The following is a 19,355-nucleotide window of genomic DNA, read 5'->3' on the forward strand; positions in this document are numbered from 1 at the left end:
AGTCTGCCCACAGGACTTCAAGGAAACATCCAACAACGTCTGTAAAACACTCCATGTCTAATAACTAAAATGTAATAAAAAAGGGATAAGGAAAACTGCCTGGAGTAACATACAGGTACTATATAACATACTTAAATTCAATAAGCCAAACAATGTCTGCTCAAGGCAGAGACCAAAAGATACAAAATAGCAATCAGGGACAAGAATTTTCTCCTCATGAGTTAAGTTAAAAAAACTTAAAAGTTAGTCTTTACTATGTGGGGGTCAGTGTGCCGTTTCACCGCTATTTATGAGTCAAGTCTTCAAGGACAGTGTGACTTGTTAAAACAAAGTGTGCATATGTTCACTTGTGTATCTGTTTACACTTGAGTGTGTGTGTATGCCTTTAGGTATGTGCACTTCCTCTAGGGCCACATCAGGCTGGTTTGAAATGCAAAGCAGCACTGAGTCACCTGTGTTGGAGATCACTCTGCTTTATAACCCGGGCAGTTTCTGTAGGCCTGCCTGTCTGTCTACATCAGTGTCTACACTTCACTACACAACCACAGATTCTGCTCTGACCTGCAGTATACGCTACCTGGAACTAGTGCATGCACCAACTATCACAGCCCTTACATTTGGGAAACACAATGGGAAACACGGATAGAGATAGATTGAGAATCAAACAGTACAATAAAATACCCCATTTTACTCTATTTTTTTATTTAACTTCCTTAAATGCACATTCCTTGTATAAAGACAATTTGTTTGTCTTTGCTAACTGTACAATGAAGTGACTTGCTGTTCCCCTGAAACAGGACTTGCAGGACATAACTAACATCAGGATCATGGTTTCCACAAAAATATTAAGCAGCAAAACTGTTTTCAGAATTGATAAGAAATATTTCTTGAGCATCAAATCTGTATACCACTATGATTTCGGAAAGATCATGTGACACTGAAGACTGGAGTAACGGAGGCTGAAAATTCTGCTTTTCCATCACAAAAATAAATTATTTTAAAATGTATTACATTTATTAGTATTAAAATAGAAAAGTTATTTTAATTTGTGAAATATTATTGCAATACTACTGTTTTTTCTGTATTTTTCATTTTTCATGCAGCCTTGGTGAGCATATTTAAAAAATAAATAAAAATAAATAAATTACTGACCCCAAACTTTTGAATGATAGTGCATGTAATTATTCAAACTACTCATGTGACAATATGCTGATTTAAAGCCGTTAGACTTAACTAGAAACTTTCTCTGACTCACACATACAGATATGAAAATACAAAATTTCCAAAGAATACAAAAACAGCAACTGGGGACTTTACTTCTTAACAGCAACTTTACTTCTATTTTCTAAACAATCCTTTTGTTTTGCATTTCCCATTGTCACTCTCAGGCTCAATCACAGCAGGACTATTGTGAAATTGCAGGTGCCGCGTAAGAGATTATGGAACTACAGTGTATGTACCGTGAGTGTCACCCCCATTTCCCATCCATTCTTCACTATAATGCTAACGCTAATGACCAATGCAGTTTTGTATGGATTTCGTCAACTCGTCAGCAGCGTCCCACAAACAAGAGAATCATTCACACTTCACTGTGTCCCAAAGACCTTCACAATGAATGCAATCATTGGAAATTGGGTTCTGCATTCAAGGTTAATTCATTGTTTTAGTTCTGGCGAAAAAGAAAAGAAAAAAAGTTGTTGTTTTGAAAGAAGATGTTTTCTCCTGTATTCATTTTCCTTGTGTGTTTGTGTAGTGTCAAGCCCTCTTATTTTATCTTGGATCAAAAGTGAGAGATGAAAAAGAATGGAAATGTCTAAGATGGACCAAAACACTGGGCAATCAGTTGGTCTTTATCTGTAACATATTAGAGGTGCTCTGTTTTCATAGTGAGAAAAAAAAAAACCTCCTTTATGCAAATGTGATCTGTCAAATCATTGGACATAACAGATAGACGTGTGTCATATATTGTTGAAAAAGTCCCAATTAACAAAAATACAGCAGCAGTTAGAGACCAAATAATTCCAAACAATTTTTGTGAAAATGTGCTGCCGACGCTTTTGTTTGTACCGCAAAACATTAGTAAACCATTGTAGCTCACATCCTTTTTTTTTTTTTTTTTTGAGTAGGTGGTCTTGAACGAGCCTAAATACAACAGATAACAATCCGTAGATCACAGTGTGACATAACATGCTGCTTGGCTAAAGCTATTGGACTTCTGGGATCCAATCGCGTTGCGATCATGACGCAGTGTTTTCCAATGTCTTTTGAAAGTTCAACCAGTGGAAAGTGTAACTTGGGTGTAGTGGGTGAGTATATTGGGTAGGAATTAGAAATGGGTACCGATTCACAAGCTCCGACATTACCGGTTCTGCTGTCGGTACTAGAGAAATTAAGAAAATACACATACCATTTATTGCTATAGACACGTTATCTTGCAAAATCTATTTAGCCAGCCATTTCTATATGCGATAATATTAAACCACTTGTCTGTGATGCATTTTTACATGTACACATTTACAATTAGGAAGCGAGAGATCTCGCTCACGTGGAGCTACAGCACACACAACACAAAAGCCTCTGCTTAATTAGTGAAGATGGCTGAAAAAACTAAACATTCAAACGTATGGTTACACTTCAGGCTTGTGAAATTAATCAAATTTTATTTTCGATTTCGGCTTACAAGGATTATAAAAAGAAGATATTTGAGGTACAACTATTAAAAACTAGCCACGTTCCGTCTAGCACAACTTCCTTGCCTTCACAGCGGTGCGCTGTCATTTCTCCCTACAACCCAAATTTAATAACAGAATCAGCACAATTGTGATTGTTGCAAAATGCAGTCTCTACTGGTGCTAAATTGAGGGACGTGTTTGAGAATAAAAAGAGCTATTAAAAGTATAATAATCCACACAAGAGATGCTGTTTTCAACTTCAAGGTGGCTTTCTGTATGCACACTCTGAAAAGGACCGCAACTAGACAAGCAAATTATATTTTAGGCTTAATTGGGAGAAAATCTAATGTTTACTATTGGATCTGCATTCGGTTTTAAGTGGCAGCAGTCTAATAAACCTGCTGATGATTGCGCCATTAATGTGAATCCAAAAACAAAAGGCAAAGAGAAAATTACTCACAGCTCTTGAATTAACAACATTAGCTTTAATAAGCATTAATCTTAAAAATGTATACAGAGAAAACTATACAGTGTTATTTTACACTTGATTACTTCATTAGATTTATTTTGAGGGCCACATTACTTACTTGAACAGTAATGTTAGTAGACCTTCCTGAAATTAAAGCACCATTTGTTTTATTTGTATCTTTGTTTTATTCTATATTTGCTACATTTATTTGACCGTTTGTTTGTCCTTAGTTTCTTTTTTCTTGTTCTTATCTTATGTATATAAAACACAAAAAATGCCTGCACACTGAGCCATTTGCAAACAGACGTTTTATATTTGTTTTGTTCAAACATTGCAGTTTCTTTCGTTATAGATATTTATTAGTGATGTCAACGTTAACGTATGCGATTATTTTCAGTTTAACACATTAAAAATATTTACCGCAATTGATGCAGCATCTGTATTTTCTGTCATCCTTTGGCTGGGCTACATTTTATGATCATGCCTTTCCACTGCATACGACATTCGCATACGATTGTCGCATTTCGCCCCCTAGTGGCAGTCGCACAGAACTTTGAAATTGGTCGTGAAGCAACAGTTACCTTCGGCTATTCACAATGGTAAAATGAATGAATGTAATGCATGTATGAATATATCCACACAAAACAAATGACCCTCAATACATCTAAAATAAAAACATAGTAGATTTTATAGAGCTAATCTGCTATAATTATTAATAACCGCCATTTTACAGAAATAGCTTTACAGAATAATGTTAAAGTGTTAAAATATTGGTAATTCTAGCTTCGCGCTCATAGTTTTTATTAGAATACATCACATCCGGTCGCATACGGTCTAACCGCAGAAGTTCAGATTTTCAACGCATCCGAATCTCAAATCGGATCCGAAGATCGGAACGCCACGCAGCTCCCGTACTACTCTCCATTGGAAATGAAGGACTTCTGGTCCGACAGCTGTCGTTTGGTGTCGGACAGGCGGCTTTATTCATGCAAATGCTTTTAAACCATTCAAGCGCGACAAGACAAAAGAGAACATACTATCTGTGAACGTCCTCCTGACACACGACGCACAGAAAGACGTGCGCCAGCAAAGTGAGCACAAACAGCGTGCCAGAATCAAGTTCTTTCGCGTTTGAACGTTGTGAGAAAATGATATGAGATCCGCGTCATCTGCAGCAGCGTCAGGTCTTAAAGTGACAGCAGCCACTAATGCTGTCTGTTATTAATGTTGATCAAAGCACAAAGGTAACAAACAATTACTTGCCGCTCTTGACTAAAGAACTTTTGTAGCTTTAATAAGGATTAATCTATATCTAATTTATCATTTATGCAGTGCAGTTTGATAACCTTATTAAATTCCTGTATATTTCCTACCTGTTAGACAAGTAGGAAGGGCACAGGTAAAATATGACGTTTCTTATGGGGTCATGTGAGGATTGTTTTAAGTTCACTTAAAATAAAAGTTGTTATATTTTTTGAAGCATAAATGTTAAAAGACGGTTTGCTTTCAAATACATTGTAATGTTGAATGGCTATAATTAATGTTTAAAATTGAAGAAAAAAAATATTTTACTTAGACATTTTACTTGATACTGGCCTTCATTCTAAAAAGATGCCATTAAATGTTTGTACATTAATTTAGAGATTAACTGTGAAATTATTACACTATAAAATATAATAACAACTTATAAAAACTGTTTTTAAATCGTGATAAATAACAGAAACAAAGCGTGATTAATCTAGTTAATTTTTGTGAATAGATTGACAGCAGTAATATTTATTTTACATCTCAGAATATAAAGCAATGTTAATTATGTTTTTTATTTGTTTTTCTTTTTTTAATAAAAAATATATAACAAAAGAACCAATAAGAATACAGTTAAAATACCAGACCGATAAGCAATATCAGTAAAAGTAGTAATACTGTTAAAGTCTTAATGATACTCATCGATACATAGTAGGGATGATGTGTAGAACCATATCGGACACGGCTTTACAGCTGGAGCATGCTTGGATTGGTTCGATCACTCAGATTGACAGGTCTTTATTTACCATGCGCCATAGAATAAGAGCGCACAGCTAAAACAGCTCTGGAAGATCATCACTCATCAACCAGGATATTATTTGTTTATTCTATGTACTTTGATTGTCGTTTACACAAGTAGATCTTCTGTTTAGTAAAATCATTTGTTTGGAGGGTTTTGGGACCCTTGGTTAATTATGTTTCGAAATAAATACGTAACTATGATGCGCTCACTAACAATACTTACATATACAGGCCATATTTGCCATTCCAAGCACAATATAGCTATATAAATGATCTGGAAAAGTGTGAATATGTAGATACTTTAAATAATAGCTTCTAAAGTAAGAGTAAAGCATTGCAAAGCACTGGACAAAGTGGGGCACAATAACTGTTAGAACTTTCTCCAAAAATACAAAAAACATGGACCTAGCCCGCGTTCAACCTTCAACTTCTTATAAACCATTAAAAACGATGAAGTGGGTCAAAGACAAATCTCAAGTCCTGGGGCAAAGCCTGGCAGAACAGAGGGGGAAGAGTGCAGGTCTATTCCCATGAGGACGACCCAGCAAACAGCAAACTGAGCAATTGAGGGGAACAGAAGTGTGAGGGGAAAGGGAGAACGATAAAAATAGAATGAAATATTAGGTGTAAAACGACAGAAGAAATGAAGGAGCTTTGAGAAGAAAAAAGATGGAGTAGAGAGAGCATGTGAGAGAGGAAGATAGGAAGAGAGGTGCAAGAATACCAAAGGGAGATCGACCATCGAGGGCTCCTGACCCAATTCTGTCCCCAGCTAAATGCATAATCTCTGGAGAGAAAGAGTATGAGGTAATCTCTGTATGAAGGGGCTGCAGCAGACAAGCAGTATTTCTGGCTGCTTACTCTACCTGCAAGCCCAATGTTAAGGCATAATCAGCCTTTTGTAAAGAAGTGAGGGACGGTTTAATTATGGTCTATATTACAGAGATAGCATTTGTGTGGCTCAAGAAAAAAAGCAGTGCCTCTGCGGACTACAATTCACAGTGAAGTGAACCTATAATCACTTAGATACAAACACAAAAAACATCAATACATAACATCAACTAAGAGCTGCCAAAACCAATAAAGCTCTAAAGCACATTCATCAGACCCTTTATGTGGAGCCACATATCCATCCAGGGAACAACTTTACAGAGCACTAAAACAACAGGACGTGTTCATAAAACACCCAATGTGGTGTGCAGCATTTCCCTTACTGACAGATGTGATACTCACAAACCGGCACCTGCTTGATGCAGATCAAAGATCAAATTTAGAATGAAAGGACAACCTTTAAGGACGATACCATCCAAATATATCCATATCTAATAGCAAATTGTGATGTATAAGAAAAAGCTCCATGTTTGCAATGCTTGTTTATAAGGCTGCACAATTTGCCCCAAAATTTTGTGAATATATATTAATATGATTAGAAAATATAATAATTATTTGTATGATGCTGATGATGGTTTGTAACTGGTCCTTGGGTGCGACACTAAAAACATTAGATCATGAGCTGCTCATGTTAATGAACACATAACTTAGAAGGAATGTTACTGTTCTGCTTTATACAACAGAGGCAGTCAAACTAGTTTTGTGAGCTAGTTTTTTCTGAAAACAAGAACTTGTGACAGGAAAAGTGGCAATGGGGAACAAGGGACAAAGTCAAACCTAAACCTCCCAGGCTTTTGAATAATGAGACATCAAATATGCTTTCCTCTAGAGAGACATTCTCTCTCACATGCTTTAATGTGATTGTTATGAGATACTCACCACTTTCTCTTCTTTCTGGTTGTCAGAGGGCTGCAGGGTCCACTCAATGTCCAGAGGCCCAGAATCATCAGTAGCAAGAGTAAACTGACAGTCCAGCTTCACAGTCTCTCCGCTGGCTTTCTCAATGGATGTAGAACCAGTGGATGTGATCTGTAGTCCACAGGCTGAGCCTGAGAAGAACAAAAAAGATGATGCTTTTTAACAACAATGAAGATGCAGCTTTTTTCCAAAACCAATCATTTGCATCACCCTTGCATCTATAAATATGAGGAAGGATGTTTTTTTTCACATCATTGGATGGTTTTGACATGGTTTTGTCACATGGTTTCACTTTTCACATCATTGCATGGTTTTAGCATCAGTGTAGTGATTATCACTCAAAGCCCGTACAATGCAGTACCCTTTAAACAATGAGTGCGTTTAATAAACTGACAATGCCTTGATCATGGAAACACGTTAACCTGTTTTCCTTTATCGGAGTAAGGTCATAAACGGCTTAAGCATAAACTGATCGTCATAGCTACATTTTTGCCCCTAACACTGATTTCGCCCAGCATGTAAACACATCAACCTGCTTTCTGTCAGCTTATTGAAGTGCACATGAATGATATGTGACAGGAACGCATCATTACTGTGAATTTAAGCGCATCCAAACAGAGAGAGCATTTTGCAGTACGGAGGAAATATATTGCAAACTTGATCACACTCTTTTCTTGAAATCTCATGCAGCAGCAGAAGTGGTACAGTCAAAATTCTGCATCTGTAACTGCACGAGAGGATAATATATGAGCTGTAAATTTCCCGCTGACATGTTGCTACTCTTCTTGGGTTTGTAATGCTTTGACATAAATGAAACACTCGATACGCAATGATACGCAAATTATTACATTTTGACATCACTACCAGGAAATAAACTGATTTATTATTAAAGTCTTACAAACACGGTTTACTTGTGTTGTCGGGTTATTGGTTTGCATGTAAACCCAGACAACAGGTTATTTCAATAAGCTGATTTTTGTGAGTTATCAGCGTACTGGTGTGCATGTAAATGTGCTCAATGACTGATTTCTGTGGTATGAGAAGATATGTATGTTGCATGACCTCATTAGGGCTCGAGATGAATACATCAGAGATAATCTATTCTTGGAATGAACATCATTTAGTAAATGACAACTAACAGAGCAGATAACAGTGGGGTTCTGTACAGGCGTGGGCTCAAGAGTCAGACAAACCTCAAAAATAAAGCATCTGCCTGTAGGAATGCCTTTTTCTTTTCTTTTTTTAAACAAATCCAGACTTATTACAGTTTTTAAGCTCCTCTTAAAAACTTGATGCTGCATAGTAAACGCCATTTCTTTGTTAGTCAAGAATGACCAGAAATGAAGTGACATGAATTTACATAAAGTCTACATTCAGTTGTCACCTTCAGTGTTGCTATTACCATTACATGGGTAAATGTGTGTTCAAAATTATACTAACAAATACTAATAATAAACAAATAAGTAAAAAGGAATAAACAAATATTAAACTAATATATAAAAATAATAAATATGTAAAAAGTAATAAAAAAAAAAATCTGGATGAATGCTGAAAAAAAAAAAAGACCAAACGGAATTGTAAAGGACTGAGTACATGTGGGATGTTTCTAAAGTTTCAGTTGACTCAGCCCTTAGACATTCACAGTGATACAGAGCTGAAACTTTAGAACAAGAAAGTCCTTTTTAATTTTTTTTATAAGGGCCACAATGTCTTTAAATGCGGGCCCGCTGGACCACTCGGATGATCAATTTAAAAAAAATATTTTCCAGCCGATCGCCATACTAATTACAGCGTAGGATGTGCACGCTAATGTGAAAGTTTACTAAAATTAGCAAAAAAATAAAAAAATAAAAAATGACATTAAAAATTATGTTTTCCAGTCAAGATTTGAATGGTTTATCTTTTTACCAAGTTCAAGGAGTCACCCATATGTTTAGTTTGTTTGGAAACAATATCTGTAGTGAAAGATTTTAATGTAAATTGCCATTACACCACTGCACTGCTTTCCCACCGTCTGGTCGAACGGTTCTAAGAATGGTAAGGAATGGTTCTTCCAGTATTTTCACTTAAGCCTGGTACGGTACGGCACGGCACGATTACAAACCGTTTTCGGCCCAGAATTAACCAACCGTGTCGAACAGGGCTGCTAGAGTGCGTGTAGTGACGTCGCCACTCAGGATCGGTCACTTGTCTGTTGCCTGGCTACCGGTTTCTCCGTAGCTATTAAAGTAAACGTGCTATTTGAGAAATGTGAACAAATTAATAATACAATTATAATAAATATCTGATCATCCTCTATAATGCAATCGCTATTTACATAGCATATCGAGCCCATATGCATTATCAAGAAAACAACTGACTCATTTGTATTACATTCCAAAGAGCTCCATTATCAGACCCTCAGTGGAAAACGAAAACCATATCCGTACCGGCCGGCTCGGATCGGCACGGAATGGAAGTTAAGCAAAGAGAATGGTTAATGAGAAGTATAAAAGATAAACCAGTGACACTTGAGTTGCATTTGTCTTAGATTTCAAGGTAAAATGCATTCAACAAAAACCTTTTTGCCAAATGCATGACAAAAATGTATGCACTTAATTATGTTTTATACATTTTTAAAAATAGTTGGTTTTTTTCATGGTAATATGTGGATTATGGTAATACCAATTTTTTTTGAATAAGCACTTTTTAACTTTGAGGTTGATTTGAGAATGTTCTCTAGGCTTGTAATAAAAAAATAAGACCTCTATACATTTGTTTGTTGCAAATTTACAGATTGCAATTGAGATGTTTTCATTTGCTTGTTGGGGTAAGCTAATATTGCTTGTCAACTGACAAAGTTTCCCATCCATTTTAGCATAATTTCACAAGTTTTATTGTTAATTAAATCTTTAAAAACAAATTACATTATACATAATTATAAATTGATTTCCCTTAATAAAAAGTAAATTGAGTAAGACTGTGTAAAAGTTGTGAGTGTGGATTAGTCATTTGGAATGAGTAACTTGGTATGAAAGAAAGAAATAATGTTGGCCCTCGTCACTATCGAAGTTGCCCATCCCTGTTGAAGAGGTTGCCTCTAGCTATTAACCTGAGATCAGTCCCATGAAGTTCTTCTCTTTAGACACGAACAGTGGACTGGTTGTAAATCAGCTTTTAAAACGACATTTCACACAATACAAAAAGTTGAATGAAGCTAAAGGGGGTGTTACACAGCATTATATAAGAGAGGATTGTTTAGATGTCACACCTATAACAGAGTGTGAATTTCCCTATGGGCATCACCAACGCTTTGATTTGTGGGATTGAAAAATATTACAAATGTGTAGGCTATAGAACAAGGAATAATAATAATAATTCAAATGAAAAGTGGCACTGAAGTCAACAAATTAATAGTGCTGGCATGGGCCATTCAGAAATCCCCCATTAGCAGTAATATATGCTCGTTTTCCAGTGATCAAAGTAATTCTTTAAACGAATGGATCCTTTGGTGACCCTGGCTGAAGGCTGCATTTCATTTAAATTTTAATTAATATAGCCAGCTCTCAAGCACAGATCAGGGCTGCGTGGAGGACATGACTTCATTCAATCACCTAGGCCTACTCTCTCCATCTGGAGCCGTAAATCTGGTAAAGCCTGTAGTGTTGAGCTCCACTACCATGCTAATCACATTCACAACTACTACCATTTTTTGATTCTTACATCTATAAAATTCTATTACTAAAGAACGTACAACTTTCTTACCAAAAATTACAAAACAGTCTAAACCAGCTTTGCTACAAATAAAATCCCCCCTTTCCAACCGCACCGTTTTTCTCTCAACTCTAATCATGCAAATGGAATAGTACATAACAGTTTTCTTATCTGATGGAAGTCAGTAATCAATATCGGCCGTTAGCAGAGCAAGAATACAGATCAAGAATGATGAACTGAATATCAACTAAGTATGGCTACAAACAAAAAAAGTGATTTTCATTGCGCAAGTAATGTACACATGCATAACAACGTGTTTAACAGAGCCAACAGATGTATAATCGTTCTAAATATCATAACCATTCATTCAACATCTGATCTTCAATCACCTTAAACGGCACATTAATCATGCATACAAAAATCATGTAAAGACCGCGTGAGCATCAGCAGTGACATTTCACAAATGGTTCATTGCCAGCGAGGAAAATGTGATTGAATGGGCCTCATTTCAGTGTGCTGTGCTACTAGATTATCTCCACTGGGTAAAAGAGTGAGTGAAACCAACACTCAATTAAAATGCAAGCTGAAGGTTTGCTAACATCAACATCCTCGCATCAAAATAAATGAATTACACATGACGTACCACAATTCATTTTTCATTTTCACATTATCGGGCACCATTTTGACTGCCACAAAACAAGAACAGAGTGTCACCATCAATACACCACCAGATAAAATAACTATTCTGAAAATTCTTTAATATTAAAATTACACTGACATTTAAACAAATATCCCAGTCAAATATGAAGCAGAAAAAATTGCTGCCCATTTTAAAAAGAGACAAAATCAAGACTTGCTACATTGCACGGATCATGTAGCCTAATCACTGTAGAAATGGAAAAAGAATAGTACAAGCCTGCATGAAAAAATCTTAAGATTAAGGAAATGAGAGGAGATATTAATCAAGAACAGACTCAGGATCTGCTGCCTGGGCAGAAACATAATGTAATACTGCTCCACATAAACAACAGATACGGTAAAGCTGATGCAACTGAAACTACATGGGATATCACAGAATCTCAAGTTCAAAATACACTTGTAGTCACATGAGCAGGTACTGCACAGGTACAGAGTTGTATCTCAAGTGTAAGGGACGCCAAGCGTGGGGGTCTGGAGTAAGAGGGCCTTAAATTCTAAGAATATCCATCTCTGCCTGGCTGCTCTTGACCTCCACCAGCTGAGCATGACAACAAATCCTATGAGGTTTAAAAGAAAGCAATTAGACCAACTAGAATGAGGCCACAAGCCCACCACAACACTCTCCACTCTGTCCCCCATTTATTTTTATCTCCCGCTCTCCCATTCCCCTCCAAACTCTCCCTCTCACGCCGGTCTCGTGAGCCCCAGCACTGGTGATTGCAGACCCCCTTTGTGCACTCATAATAGGTAGAGAATCCTGTCTCCTGGCAACACATCGTTCTGAGAATGCCTGAGAGGGGATGAGAGAAAAGGGGGGAAGGTAATGCAGATAAAGAAAGAAGGAGTGAGCGATACAAACAAAAAAAGTGGGGGAGGCTGAGTGAGAGGAGAGTAATGACTTGGTGTGGACAGACAGAGTGACAGTAAACAAAAGACTAACAACAGCTATGGGGTAATCAGTTTCAAATTGCAGACAACAATTACAGTCAGCTGCAGATCAGAAAAACAAAGTAATAAAGTTAATCATAGGTAACAGAAAAACCTGGGCCCACAAACAGAATGCACAGCCATAAACAAAACTAGAAAGATAGAGAAACAGGAAGTGATTTAAAAAAAGAAAAGTAGGTTTATTGAAGATTTATGGATGTTTATACAGAAATGAGCACACCAACATAAACAGACCCACAATAAATGCCGCCCTGCCTGTTGCTAGGTCGCAATTTAGCCTATTTTAACAGTTTAAGAAAAGTATAGCAATACTATTGCTACTTATATTTATGTTTTTCTAGACACTTTCAATGCAACATTAAACTGAAGGCGTGTTGTGGAACTTCATAATACTGAGAAAATGTATTAAAGATATGTGCTATGGTGTGAAGTGCAACACTCTTCATTTACATGTGTGCATTTCATGATACAGTTGAGCATCTCAGAGCAGCTCCCTTCATTTGCTGTTCCACATGTCACTCTGAAATCTAAAATGAAACCTTGTTGGTTAAACCTTTACAAGAATAAATTAAGATGTAAAAATTAGGATTAGCATGGTAATTTATAAGTTTTATTATGATTTTTTATTATTATTATTATTATTAAATACTCTTTATTTGACAGTATAACAGCATTATAACAACATTTCTCAGTTAGTTTAATTTTTTTTAGAATCACAAAAATCATAATTATTATTTTATAGCCATATTAAATGGGTCAAAAACTGTGGGAATGCAGTATCTGCTAAAGTGTAACAAGTTTTTTTTTTTTAATGTTGACTTTATGGTTACTTAAGGTTTGAGTTGGTTTCTGTAAAGAGTTTATCCAACACCCTAATTATTTTTTTGTTGAACACCCCAATTGTCAGTTTTGCGATGTTAGTTTTTTCAATATCATGCAGCCCTATTAAAAGAAATACACTATAAATGTGTGCAGGCATGTCTGAATACTGTAAGTGCAAGGAGGTAAGAGTGAGTGTGCTCGTGTCAATAGGATTGCTGGCGAGTGAAGGACATTTATCAATTATAAAAACCATGCTGAAAACCACACTAAAATCATGCATGTCACTTTTCCATTTTCCAAAGTCAATTCAGCGATATCTGAGCCACACTGAGGAAAGGTCAACCCCCACATATATGATATGCAACAGGAGGCAGATTTGGAAGAATCTTTTCATAGCCGATAAGACATCTTAGTCCATCCCTCTAGTGTACAGACAAACAGAACACAGTTAATGCATTTCAAAACTAACAAGATTGTTCTACATATCAGCATGTGTGGCTGTTTTGCATACAGTACAGCACAACTTGAATTGTAATTAGGTTGTCATACGAGGATGGCTGGAGTACAAACTGAGCTCTCTATCTCTCTTGCTGAAATAAACTCTCATTTTATAAGCAGCAGTGAAGTGGAAGTTATTTTGGGGTTCCGGCAGAAGAAGAAAAATGACAAAGCAGAGTGTGACAGCTCTAGAGAGGATCGTGGCATGCATGGCATATTTTCCAGGATGGGGAAGGAAGGATTACTACTTGCCGATAATTCCCATTTAAAAAACACTGCAGACGCCAGCTAGTTTAAAATTACTCGCTCTCTCTGAGCAGGAAGCAAAGGGCCTAAATATGCAATAATTCATTTGAATAATATATGGATTTTTTTTTTTTTAAATGAAACAACATCTCCCTACAGCCAACATCTGGATTGAGTCAAATGTTTGGCTTTAAGAGTTAAAGATAATTATGTTAAGTAGTCACAGCACAAAGAAACAAGAGCAGAAGAAGAGCACATTAATATTGTGCCAATTCAACAATTATTTAAAGGTGCAGTAGGACATCTTGGAAAATGATAACTTCAGCCTCATAGCACTAAAAGCGTACGTCCCACCCTCCCTGCAAATCGCCGTCCAAAGCCACGCCTCCTGAAAGCATGGAGACAACCCAGAAGACCGGAGACAACGTTACTGCAATACATCATGTGTCATTCACCAGTGAGAAAAGTAGTACAGTTAATAACAGTAAACAAAACCCTAAAAAACGGAATTAGATGCAGCAAGTTTTCGGTTTGTTTAGCTAGCAAAACGTATCAGTGTATAGTAATATTTCTTGCATGCCAGGGGTTCCACGATGAGAGTCTGGTTGTTGTTGCTGCTTGCCTGCCATTCTCACTCTGTGTACAGCGTACGTGAACAGCCTGCGCAGTGGTACGCAAACACACATTGACCAACAGGGAACACATGCCAATAAGCCCTTAATTAATCCATTAGCATGAAAAACAAAACAAAAAAAACACCACATCAGTTTTAAAATTTGTACTATTCTACTTTTCTTCAGTAGTGCTAATATTGTTGACTCCAGCATGATAAATTCCTCATGCTTTTTCTCATGTGTAAGTCACTTTGGATAAAAGCATCTGCTAAATCATTACATGTAAATGTATTCATGCCTTTTCTGCAAATACGCCTCCTAATAACATTTCGCTACCATTCCTGTTAATAAATAATCTGAAGAGGAAATTAACTGAACAGAAATAAGAAAAAGTCAGTGGCCGGCAGTGTAAAGCACCGTTAGCGGATCTCTTATCAGTGATGAGAATCTTTGACTCTCTCGTCCTCAAAGAATAAGAGGCTGTTTATTTTATAAGGTGCCTGAGCCAATGGGCCATTGCTCTCATTTCCCCTAGCATCTGCTTAGCATCAACTCCCTCCTCCACTCCTTTTTCTGCCCTTCAGACAAAGAACTAGTGACCTTTCCTCTCCCCTCTGCTCTCTAACCCTGAGACAAACACAGTAATGAATGCAAAACCATTTACATTTTCCCTGCCCACCTCTAGGTCACTCAAACACACCCCTCCCCCGCCACAAATAATGCAACACTTTTCCATAGTAGGAATCTCCTTTGTCTATGGTTAAGAGTAAGACTCCCACACTTTATGCTGGAAATACTTGATTTAGTTTTCTGTTGTATTGGGATTAGGCCAAAAAAAAAAGTTTGGTTCCTGTTGGTTGTCAGTTGAGGTCATGGGTCGGTAGGGATTGTTTTTTTTTGTTTTGTTTTCAGTGGCAGCAAGAGATAGGTAGGAAATTATTATAATATTTTTAATTTTACTTTACAGTAGCGATGGATACTCTATTTTTCCATAACAAAGCCTACCTATACTACATGTACATGTACCTATACCACCTTGTGTGTCCCAGCATGTTACACACACACGCGCTGATTTTAAATGTGTGTACTTTTTTCTACTCCAAAAAAACAGACATCTCAAGCAATGTTTCATCTATTAATTGTATTAACCTCAATACAAACAGGGGAAACACAGGTTTAAAACAATCACATGCAAACGTAAAAATATGCATATTTTTAGTAACACATCTACAAAAATATGCCTGTATTTCAAGTTGATAAAATAATTTAAAATCCACATCAGTTTATTTGTGCCGACGCGCCACGCCCTCCCAGGATCTATAATGTTACCTAGGCTACTTTCATTTTTTTTAATTCATCATAACCGCGCGCGCGATCTGCTTGCAGTCGTCGAGATGGATGCTGAGGAGTTGAAGAAAAGAACAGCTAGTGGAGATTGTAAAGTTGTCGGCAATACGTCATCAAAAATCAAGTCCAGTGTGTGGGAGAAATTTGGAGTTATCTGAAGAAAATATTGTGAAAGGCATATATTGTTTTCGTGTTGGATAGCCGCATGTGGAACTTCATCGCTGAGGAAGCACGCAGATAACTGTGGTAACAAAGCAGTTCTATCGAAAAGTATTTTTCACATTTAACACTATTTAGTATGTGTGGTGTGCAGGGCGTGTTTGAACCCAAAATGTATGTAGGCTAGACGAAATTGTGTGGCAGATATGATGTTGTAGCCGCGTCTGTGCGATTGGTAAAATGTTAAGGTTACTTAGTTTTGTGGTAATGTAGCCATGTTCTTCATGTATCGGCCTTTTGACAGCTTCAGCTGAAGTTGTCCTTGTGTTAATTGTCGTGTAATAACTTCTGTATGACCTGGCAATAAACATTTTTGTAAGTGTGCCTAATGTGATTGGCTAAACTGATTTTATTTCGGGTGCGGGTCAGGTGTCGGTTCTATTTTAAGCGGGTCGAGTCGGGTGCGGATTTTAATTAACAGTTAGTGCTACTGTCGGATAACGGGTGATAACGGGGATAACGGTTTCTAATCGCGAATGTAATACGCGATTACATAAAGTGCAAAGGAAACTACGAGCATGCAACGTTACGTTGTAAATTAGTAAGTCACGAAATAAAAGTAAAATACCAATAAATCACGTTACTGGTACATCGGGTGTTAGCTGAGAAGGATTTGTATGCAGGTATGATTTTCATTCTATTCATCAGGAGCAGTTTTCATGTTTCATTAACAGTTCTTGTTAATATTGTGTATTCACCATGGTAACTGTCGTTTCAATATTAACCCCAAAATGCAACTTTATTTTCACTTTGTGTTATTTTTTATATTTTTTAAATGACTGTGGTGGCTCATACCAACATTGTATTAACAAAAACTAGTTTGGGACTGCTATTTAATAGCTTTAGCATAGACCTAATGTTTATTTATTAGTAGTCTTTACTATTAGTCATATTCTTACAATTTATATGCATGTTAAGTAAAGGGGGACAGTACTTTGTGTGTTAACAATTTTTAAGTAAACATGTATTATAATATGCCTATATATATATATATATATATATATATATATATATATATATATATATATATATATATGCCTGAAAGCCTATTTGTTCAGCGCTGAAGTTTCCTATGTGCGTTTGAACGCTCCATCACGTGAACTGCGCCTGGACAGGAAATGCAGTGCGCTGCTCAGTTGTTCGTGCTCAGGGATGATGAGAGAAGACTCGGAGACCCTTTTCTTTACTTTCGTGTGCGTTTTATGAAAAACCACATACATTTGAACTTGTATATTGGCATCCTGATCTTGGAAATAAAGCTGATAAAGGATTCTCTGGCCGGAATCTTTCTGTAGTGCTCCCATCCTAAACGAACCACTAGTCCATACTTTACAATATATATATATATTTTTTTTTTCAATGTAAATTGTGATAATCGTAATTAATAATCGCAATTACAATTTCAAGGGAATAATCGGCAATTATGATTTTTGTCATAATCGTGCAGCCCTAATTCACGTTATAAGCGACTCAAACTTGCAGAGCTTTCAGATGGAGCAGCATTTACTACTGATCACAGAGCAGTGCATCACTGACAAGTTGTACATATAAAAAAAAAAAAAAAAAAAACAACAACCGCAAAAGTGCTTCATACTTTATAAATGAAAAATTGTGGCAGAAATATCCAAAGCTGAATCTGGTATACAATAAACAGAAATAAAAGTCACGAAATCCTGATGGGACTAATTTGAACTTACTGTACATTTTAAATGTTTTGAATTATTATTATTAATTTAATTATTAATTTGTTTGGTCTCAGAATGACGGATTTTTATTTGCTTATATTGACCAACCCCTTTTGTTTACTTTTTTTTTTTTTTTTACAAAAAATTTTCATAAAAAAATAAATTATTGCATTCGATTTTGGATTAATTCTTGTGATCACAAAATCCTGTAAGGACAGAATAACTTGTAGTGTTTTGCAAATAATAACTGTAAAAAGATCCGTTTGAGTTATATCGAGGCCTACTTGGAATATTTTTGCTTTTTCTGTGCCATTTTGTGCGGAATGGATTTAAACATTGTAAAATTTGTAATACAGAGCAGAAAGCACTACATACCTCTTGGTAGCTGAATGCATAATCAATTTAGCCCAAATATTTACAAACAGGCGTTCCAATTCTGTGGAATTTTTCTATAGGCACAAATTTCATGTTAGCTTAGTCACGACACATTCCAAGTAACTCGAAACATTACCTGGAAAAATTTTAATCTGTGGAACTGAAACAAATCACAAGATTAGAATTGTATAAGTTTAAAAAAGAAGAAATATAGAAAGTCTTACAAGTTTGGAATCACACAAGTCTGTGTAAATGACAATTTTCATTTTTGGGGGAACCATCTATTTAAGATATGATCATGGTCTCGCTCTCTTTCTTGATAGAAATCAAGAAAATAGACTAACAGGAGCAAACCCTTCCTGTAAAGAGAGGAGGATCATGTGCCCGGTCAGTGCTTGCTGAGAGGCCAGTCCAGGAGAAAGACCCCAGGTGAAGAGAGACTGCTGAATCCATAAATCTCTCCTGACTACTGGGACCTACATTAATCTAGAAACGCATATATTTCCACAGTCTGTCTCTCTTTTTCAATCAGTGTCAAACAAACTCACATATACAACTTGAGCCATCAGACGACACACCCAATCGGAACTAAATCCACCGGTTCAGTGACCTCTTCCATCTGCCTTACATATCAAAACTATTCCCACAACAACTAAAATCACAAAGCAGCTTAAAAAAATAAACACTGCTCTGTCTCTGGATAATTTTTTGTTGCACTTTTTCTTGTTTATGACAAGAGGCATGTTTGGAGCGTGAATAAATTGTAATACTGTATTACAAAACAGAGTGACTACAACATTGAAGTTACAGGAAGAAAATGTGTGTGGTATCCCTGGTGAACAATGTTATTTGAGAAACTGTGAAGTATAAAGCTCACAGTGAGAACAAAGCTTACAGTACAAGTAAGACGGGTGGGAAAAATGCCATGGATGAGACAGGAATGAAGATGTAAATTGATAAATCTTCTCTTCCAGGGGGCAGATGAGAAGTAGCCTATCAGTATAGTTTTATTTAATGCCATGCCAGCATCTGTGGCTATCTTCGTGGCAAAAAAACGAATTACAAAAATACAAGTTACACGTATTACAATATCAATAAAAAACAAGCAAACAGAAAAAAAAACGTAATTAATATTATACAAGATTTTTAACATTAACATATGATAAAAATTCTAAAACATTTTCTGGTAAAATCTTACTAAAGTCGTTAAGTG

General features: G+C 36.4%; 1 protein-coding gene across 1 annotated transcript in view; it reads right to left on the reverse strand.

Annotated features, from left to right (window-relative positions):
• cxadr (CXADR Ig-like cell adhesion molecule) overlaps positions 1–19,355 on the reverse strand; it is a 50,499-nt gene that overhangs the window by 8,859 nt on the left and 22,285 nt on the right. Inside the window, exon 2 of the mRNA XM_084400810.1 lies at positions 6,958–7,127. Within this exon, the coding sequence (XP_084256936.1) occupies positions 6,958–7,127 (170 nt within the window). The remainder of the gene's footprint in view (positions 1–6,957; positions 7,128–19,355) is intronic.

Source organism: Rutilus rutilus (genome assembly GCF_951802725.1).
Source record: "Rutilus rutilus genome assembly, chromosome: 25".
Lineage (NCBI taxonomy): Eukaryota > Metazoa > Chordata > Actinopteri > Cypriniformes > Leuciscidae > Rutilus > Rutilus rutilus.